We start from the raw sequence: 8,921 nt of genomic DNA, 5'->3' as shown, positions 1-8,921 counted from the left end.
ATCTCAGTCTCTTTCTGTCTTGTCTCACTTTAATTGCTAGGAGTGTCTGTCTTTATGAAGCTATTCCCTAAGGTGTGTCACGGTGCACAAATATATATGTGTGTGTGTGTGTGTGTGTGTGTGTGTGTGTGTGTGTGTGTGTGTGTGTGTGTGTGTGTGTGTGTGTGTGTGTGTGCGTGCGTATGCACGAGTGTGTGTTAGGAAACAGAGGGAAATTCTAAATAGAAAGCTGTTCCGACAGCAAGCTTGTAATTCTTGTAGTAAAAAAATTAAAACAAAAACAAATACTCTGTGAACAATACCATGCACACCCACACACATGCATGAGGATGCACACACACACACACACACACACACGCACACACACATACACAGACAAACACACAAACCCAGTGAGATATTAGACTAAACACAAACATGCCTCTGTCACCACCAGAGACAGCTGCACAGCTGTGAGCCCTCCTCTTGTTGCGTAGAGGCGTTTTAGCTGTTTAAGCCATTCACACACGGCTAAACCGAACCATAACACAAATCAAATGTATCTAATCCACGACAAACCTTAAACAACCGCCAGCCTAACTAATATAAACCAAACTGACACAAAACCCTACCAGGCTTTGCTCAGGCAAACCACAGCCAAACTGACTCAGTCCAAACAAATCGAATGCAAACGTGTGTAATCCAAGTTAATCTAGTCAGAATGAGCAAAGCCAGAACACAACTCATTTTCAGAGGTCTGCTTCAGTTGTATCGTGTGTAGTTCTGTTGGTGGCTAAAAACAAGGATGCAGGCAACGGTTCAAACATACACATGGGGAAAGCCAATGAAGGGTATCTTGCCATGGTGCTGGACAGCAACCAGTCACCAGAAAAGCTTTAAAGCTCCTTGGCATAAATACTGCAAATGTCTGGTATTCAGCCTGTGGGGTGGTAAACCATTTTTTAAAATATATTTGTAATTTCTGTTTTGGTGATGTTAGTAGAAAATCTGTAACAGGTCTATAATCAGATCTAGCAAAGGCCATGTCCTTAAATCCCCCATGATTTTGACACTCATAAAGAGCCCTAATAGAACAATCTTCAGTCTCCCATACGCAGAATCCTCAGACAGAAGCAGATGGGAAGACTGTGTTTTTATATGTTATGAATTTTCCATCAAAGGTTGACTATGTGGTGAAAACCAAACCTCCTATCTGTGTCAGCACTGTCTACCCATGTTTGAGTCAGCGGTGAATAAAGATGCCATCCTCAGCCTTTACCTGGAGTGTTGAGGAGTCTGGACATGCGACAGCTGTAGGCGATTTGCTGCTCACAGTATTCTGCACTGGTGGTGATGGCTGTCACCTGAAAACACAAGCAGGGATATGTATTTTCATTTTATCTTCTTCGACCAGACAGGCCCGTTTTATGTAAGAACAAATTACTGAGCTGTGAAACGAAAGAAAGCACACTCTAAAGTTGTTTTAATGTTTGCCTTCTGTGACTCCGAGAAGCTGAAAATGGAATAAGCGGCCACTACAAATTATGAAATAACGTAATTTGATGGATATGCTTCTCAAACCATGTAATGTCATAGTCATCCTGCAGTCTCTTCCCATTGGGGTTCCTTTAAACTTCACACACACAGTTTTCTTTTGACTGTGAGTGACAACTGCAATCTGTAATCACTCACCAGAAAGATTAAGATATTGACTCTTGAGTGTGAGAAGAGATTTAGGTAGTCTGAACTGTGTGTGGGTGAAGCACAGCAGGCAGGTGATGAGGGGATGACGATGGACACTTTTTATGTTAGTATATCGCAGTATGTTTGAAAGACTGGCTGAATACGTGAAGTGCTGAAGCTCTGGCTTATACTGCGATCATAAAGTTAGTAACTTTGTCAAAACAGAAGAAAAACTGTGCTGCAGCATAAATGCTCACTGTGTTCTAAACCCAGGACCTCTGCTGTCAGTGCTTTGAAGCACCAGCTGCAGGAACAGCAGAGGCCGAGCGATAACAATCCTCTTAAAGAGGAACAAAATCCGCATTTGGAGGTTGGAAGTTACAGCTCTGTCAGTCAGAAGACCGTGGTTTGTCTCCCATTTTGGGGCTCAGTGTGTTTGTGTGACTTTGTTTTCACTTTCAATTTTTGCTTCGGTTTGTTTAGGAACCAAAAAAGTTTTAGAAGACAATTTGGCTTCATTTAAAGTATGACCCTTCACAGTATTAACCTGGCACATTGATATGATACTAACCCAGTCTTTTGACTGTCGAAAAGTAACAAGTTGGGAGCAGCTTTGAAAAAATATAAATAATACTCTGAGCTAAGAAATGCTTGAAATGTTACTGTAGTGAAAGACCATCCTGTGTGTGTGAGATCATTACAAACACCATGCAGAAATTTCATTTCATGTCATTAGGTGGATCTGTTCAACTGCTGGCTAATGCAAACATCTAATCAGCCAGTCACATGGCAGCATCTCAGTGCATTTAGGTATGACATGATCAAGATGGCCTGCCGCCTTGTTGTTGGCAGAGGTCATCTTTGAAGTGACCACACTGTGTATCACTGCTGTCAAGACAGGAACTGGAAACTGAGGCTACAATTCTCATGGGCTCAGGAGTAGAGATGGACGATCCGATATTACGTATCGGTATCGGTCCCATACTAAGCTGTTGTTACAATTTCTTTAATATTACTTTGTACACCAGGATCTTTTTCTACGTAGCTGACGCTGGTAACTGGGGTGGATCTAGCAAAGTTTAGCCAGGGGGGCAGGTAGGGCATGAACAGGGAAAAGGGGGCACAAAGACATACTTTTCTTTCTTATTCTCATTTAAAATGTCTAGCTTTTAATAAATAATTATCCGAATCTTACACCCATAGTTTTAATCTGATGTAAAATGTATAGAAGTCCATTACTGTACATAGTAATTATTAAGTCTAATATACCCTAGTAAAGCTATAGTACTTTTTCCTTTGGGAAGGTACCATCTGTGCAGTCTGCAGTTCTGTTGAAGAAAGATGTTGAATCTATTTAATTATTCTTGAAAAATAATTGATTTCTGTGCATTTTTTTTCACACTGCATCAAATTAAAGTTAAGCATCATGAGGTGGTTCCCTATTTTACAACCCTATTAGTTTGGTTGCTTACTCTTTAAAATACCAGAATAGGGAGGATGGTGTAGGTTAAGTTTACTAGATTGATCAGAGAGACTGATATTGCTGAACTATGAAATATTTTCGGTGCATTGTATTTTTTGCATAGAATAGCTTTAGCGTTTGTTTTTTTTAACTTGAGTTTGAACTTATACAAAAAGCAGCAAGATATTAAAAAAACAGTTTTATTGATTAAAAAACACACTATATCGGATTCATATCGGTATCGGCAGATATCCAAATTTATGATATCGGTATCGGACATAAAAAAGTGGTATCGTGCCATCTCTACTCAGGAGTTGAACAAAAGAAAGCTGGGAAAACATTGCCTGCTGTGATGATTCTCAATTTCTGCTGTGACAGAAATTTTGACGGTAGTGCCAGAATGAACGACATAAAAGCAACTGCCTTGCAGTTAGGCTAGTAGTGGTATGATGATGCATGTTTTCTTGTCTAGTTTTGGGGTCTTAAGTACGTATGGTTGCCTAAGTGCTGCAGTGTCTAAGTGCCTATCTGAGTATTGTTGCTGACCATGCCTATGCCTGTCTTCTAATGGCTGCTTCTAACAGTAAAACACACTATGTTACATAGCTCAAATCATCTCAATCTGGTGTCTGGTTCACTGTGCTCTAATGGCCTTCACAGATCTCAGTACAATAGAGCACCTTTGGGGTGTGATTGAAAGGGAAATTCACATCATGGATGTGCAGCCAAAATGCAGCAGCTTTGTGATGCTATCATGTCGACATGGACCAAAATCTCGGGAGAATGTTTCCAGCAACTTGTTAAATCTAAGACATGAAGAAATTAAGACAGTTTTTAAGGAAAATGGGGGTCGAATGTGACACTGGGATAGTATAACCAATGAAGTGTCCTTTTAGTTTTCAATTATCTTGCACTAATCACTGTATCTACTGATATGTAAAAACTCAAGCTATCCCAAATTCATGCTGCCTGTATGTTTACTTAACCAGAAATTACAGAGGCTGGGGAACACATTAGCTCTGGGAAAACTTCAATTTGCATACAACTCGAGGCACAGCTCCACAAGCACATTTAGTATTTGCCAAGAAAAAAATGATAAATGATTAGTTGTAATGATTGAACTATTCTGCACATATTAATTTAATAAATACAGTATTGTGCCATGGGAAAAGAGACGTGGCTTTATAACTGCTTCACTACTTTTTAATTCACGCACTGCATGCATAATGCTAATGCCAATTCAAGTCCATGTGACTTAGGCGTAGTCGGAAAAATAAAGGGCTTTTTTTTCAGCAAACAATAAGAAGACTGCTATCACAGAAGAAAATGCAGCTGCTTTCTCACAAGCAGAGGTCTCAGAGAAAACAGCCCAAAAATGAAACCCTATGGTCCTGTCAGCAACAGCAGAGTAACGTGTGCCGTGCACCATATTAGGCTTGCTTTTAAAGGGTGGGATAAAATCATCTAAAACAAAACAGATGTTAGCAGTAGTCAGTAAAAAATCCTCACGGTTCTCATCGTTCATAATATGTACTAAGGGAGAAGCCCAGAGCCTGAGGGCTACAATTCAAACAAATCCAAACCCTTTTTTCCATCTCATAATATATTCCTTTTCATTTAAAAAAAAAAAGATTTTTTGGCTTCTAAACCTAAGTATAATACTACTTTTGCCTTATTTGCAGACAAAACACTTTCTATGCTTAACGTGTTCAAGTGCATTACCTGGTCCATTGAGGCACTGTAGTTGACCTGTAACACGGTCCGTCTGTTTCTGCTGGAGCCTGTGACTATGGTTTTGGGAGGCAGGTTGTTCATCACTGTGGTCCATACTTTGTCCTCTATGAAAATAGACAAAACACATTCAAAATGAAAACAAGCCATAGCGCAATTTAAACCTAGGAAACGTATTTGATCGTTCGTTTAATTTTACACATGCAATCGATTCGCACATGCAGACATAGCAACACATGAGTTGTGCAGTTTAGCTGTCATGGCAGTGAAGTTCTTTCCGTGTAATCTAAGTTACAGCTATGAGACTCCGGGATTTAATAGACACTTCTGTCCTGTTATAGTACGAACCAGTCACTCACACAGCTCCTTGTTCATTCACACTGTCAGTCAGGGAATGTGTGTGTGTGTGGTTCAGGTTTCTGAGGTGTGTGTGTGCGGGAGAGAGAGAGAGAGAGAGAGAGAGAGCGTGAAACTCTTAACATTTCAGAGGTGTGTGTGAGTGCGCTATTCAGCGTGACTAAGGGGCCAGCCAGTGGAGTGCAGTGACATTTCATTAAAAGTCTCGCCTTTGCTCTGCCTCCATGCTCTGCTGTTCCAGACTATCTACTTATTCCACTGTGTGTGTGTGTGTGTGTTCATGGAAGTGTGCAGGTGTGTGTGACAGAAGAAGTGTCACACAGACCCTTAGAGCACTCCTAGAGTTGCATAACAGCTTCGTTGCGTATATGTTTGTGGCGTGTGTTTTGATGTGCATGTGCATCTCAGTATCTGTGTTTGCTGCTGCTTCAGAAGTAAATGTCAGTTACTGTGAACATGTTGCCATGGAAACCACAGATATAACAGGTTAAGGCTGCAGAGTTTATTTCCTTTCACAGGTCACTGGGGCTAGACAGTATGGAAGGCACACACGCAAACACACACTGGAGACACACACCTGTCATGTTGCAGTTAACTTTGAAGGGGCCAAGAGGTCCGCTGCCATCGGGGTCGATCCAGTAGGCATCGGAGGACTTGCCCAAATGCTTGTAGGCCTCACACGAAGGCTCATAGATCGCTGGAGCAGAGCAAGGGTGAAGAAAAATGAGAGCAAACATGAGCAGTTGAAGGAGGATGGGTATTAAAGGAAAAACACAAAAAAAAAAAAACAAGCGCACTATACATCCCCTCCCCAAAATTAGGCTTACAATACAAGTCTGTGTTTGACACCTACTCAGTGTGACACCACGTCATGTTGAGATATACACTGACACTGGGGAACATCCATATTTAAAGGAGCACAACTGTTGAATGGATGACAGATGAGGAAACACTTTTTTCCTATTTATAAATCTTAACCAATGAGGCAAAAAAAATAAAAAATAAAAATAAAAAATGGCCGTGGGTGGTGGCAGTGTTAAGGCCTGGCTTTCCAGCAAAATCAGCAGTTGATTCCCCGTAAACAGAAAAGCGTTCATAGATTGGCATTTGGATTTTTCTTTTTGCCCTGAGGCTGGTGCGAGAGAAGAGGCTACAGTAAGCCACTCAAAAATATACTATAGACAAATGCTAGAGTAACATTTCTGTTTTGTTATCTAATTTAGCAACTAAAGCTTCCAAATCCACGATGGACCTAAAATAGCAACTCAGTTTCCAAAGCTGCTTTCTTTTTCCCCCCCCCTATTTTTATTTTCCCCTTCGTCCAAAAGGCAATTTCATATGGTTGCCTCGCTCACCACATTGTCTCTATTCAGTGCCTGTCAAGGAGCGGCGTTTTCTCTCTAACACTCGAGCAATCTAGCTGACAACATATTGATGTTGTGTTTGTGTTGACGTACACACAGACAGACAGGGACGCGGACAGCAGGAAGAATTACACTTCAAAGCGAATTGCGAGCGTGACTTGAAGTGAAACTTTCTTGATTGAAGTGTGACTCCTCACAGGCTTAACAATGAGTTTAAAAAGAAAAAGAGCCTGCAATATGTTCATAGTTCTTTGTTAGTTTGCCTGCTATCAACTCCTTATTTCTGTCTGCAGTTTCTTTATTTTTCAGCCTTTTCTTTTCTATATGTTCTCCGACTACTTCATTGATCTCAGTTTTGCAGGGTGGTTTTCTGATTAGAGGAGACTCTTTTTGTTAACCACAACCAGTGTTGGGAGGATGTAACTGTACTGAGGAATCTCAAAGGATCAAGAGAAGTGTTGAGGTTGATGTTTCTGTTCTGGCTCAAAGCCATTGGCAAAGGCTGTAATACAATGGTAGTTTAATAGCCAGCATTTCTCCTAGGACTTCTTCAGTGTTATGTACCACAACAGAAAGATTCAATGTGGAACAGAGAAATTCAGAGAAATTTCTCCAGAGGGAACTTAATTAGAATATTTAGTAAGTCAATACAAAAATTATGTCTGCAAATATTTACCATCAGAGTGGAATACTAGCAGGATTTGGAAAGGAGCTTATGGCAGTATCAACATAAAAGCTGTAAATGCTGGTAACCCCTGTGCTTATTTTTTAATGACAAAAAAATAAAGTCAAAGTATTTAATTGGCATGAACTAAAATGCAGTTTTCAAAACTGTATACTCTTTTTTTTTAGTTATTAACCATTCAGTTATTGTTTTTATCTCAGAACATGGTTAAAACATATTTATTCTTCCATTAATTGACTATTATATCTAATCACTAAAGGATGGGACACTACTGCACACTCCTGGGTCTTTAATTGGTGACATGTTTTAAATCATTTCATGGCGTCAAATTACACCATTGTTTTGTTTCACTCTTTATTTATGCTGCCATCGTAGTCCAGAGGTTGAGAAGTGTAATTCTGGTGGTCATAAGGTTTGCCCTGTACCCATGTGTGCTGTCTGAAGGTACCTCAGCTTCTTTGTGCATGTTGGGTTAATAAGGTGCTTAAATGTAGAATAAAGCACTGTATGAATGCATGCTTAAATGTGGTTGTTACTCTAAAGCACTTTGAGTGGTCAGTAAGACTGAAAAAGCACTATATAAATGCCTGTCCATTCCATTTCATCAACTTTGCCACCGACAAGCTCCACCAGAGAAACTATTTAGAGGTCCGTGACAAAGAAGCGGCTCTTTAAGGAAGTGAAAAGAGTTGCTCATTCACTCTCTCTCCCCACACTTTACTGGCAGGTCTCCAGATTTGCCTCACACCTTTATAGCCGGAAAGCAGAGACCTTCATTTCTAGGTTACTACTGCCTTAGGCTGTCTCTTATTACTCCTAACTAATCCTTGACAAATTTTTTCAGAGGGCATGCGTGAAGTCAGCACCTTGTTTACTCATTTGTTTCTTTCATGTATCATCACCAGCAGCTGTTATTTTGGCACATATGCAGCACAATGCATCGCAGAGCACTATGTGGTTGCATAGCGTTTCCATATAGCCCCAGAAACTCAGAAGTGTATGTGATACAGTAACTATATAGTAAATAGGGATGCAATTTTGGACACAGATTCACACATATAGAGAGATGCAGTCGTACAAAGACATTTCTCGATGTGCATCTTGCTTCATCTGTTTCTGTATTTTTTATGATCTATTCATTATTACCTACTTAGACCAACTCCGCAGTGCCTAAATTTGAAAAATGTCTTTTTCACTCACTTTATTCCTCTGGCTTTCTCACACTTCCATTATATTAAATCTGCTCTTTTAGATTTATTTCCAGAACTTTACTTATCTGCCTTCTCTTAAAAGAGAACAGTCTTTGAGGCTTATGGGAGGAGGGATGGCATTCTCAAATTGTTAAGCATTTTAAAAAAAAATCCCGCTTTGCTCTCTCCGACTCTGTTCTCTTTGTGTTGTGGGGCTTTTTGGGTCGTATTCCTTTTTCTCTGTCGGAACAAAACACACAGTGTCGTCAGAAGAGCCTGATTCCCATGAATACTTCAAAAGTTCATCTGTCCCTCTAATGAGAATTGTGGCTTTGAGCTGAAAAAAACCCAACAAACAGCTTAATCACTCAAATTCGAATGGAGGAAGGCTAAATCAAACACACACACGCACGCACACACACACACACACACACACACACACACACACACACACACACACACACACACAC

The 8,921-nt window shown here is 40.3% G+C and overlaps 1 protein-coding gene across 1 annotated transcript in view; it reads right to left on the bottom strand.

The window, feature by feature from the left end:
- The window catches only part of cntnap2a (contactin associated protein 2a), a 384,903-nt gene that overhangs the window by 138,545 nt on the left and 237,437 nt on the right, over nucleotides 1-8,921 (bottom strand). Inside the window, exons 12-14 of the mRNA XM_013915179.1 lie at nucleotides 5,790-5,909; nucleotides 4,847-4,962; nucleotides 1,259-1,343 (exon numbers count right to left, since the gene is read on the bottom strand). Of these exons, the coding sequence (XP_013770633.1) occupies nucleotides 1,259-1,343; nucleotides 4,847-4,962; nucleotides 5,790-5,909 (321 nt within the window). The remainder of the gene's footprint in view (nucleotides 1-1,258; nucleotides 1,344-4,846; nucleotides 4,963-5,789; nucleotides 5,910-8,921) is intronic.

The sequence above is a fragment of the Pundamilia nyererei genome, unplaced genomic scaffold (genome assembly GCF_000239375.1).
Source record: "Pundamilia nyererei isolate P.nyererei 1_Seehausen unplaced genomic scaffold, PunNye1.0 scaffold00007, whole genome shotgun sequence".
NCBI lineage: Eukaryota > Metazoa > Chordata > Actinopteri > Cichliformes > Cichlidae > Pundamilia > Pundamilia nyererei.
This window is presented reverse-complemented; position numbering and strand designations above follow the sequence as displayed.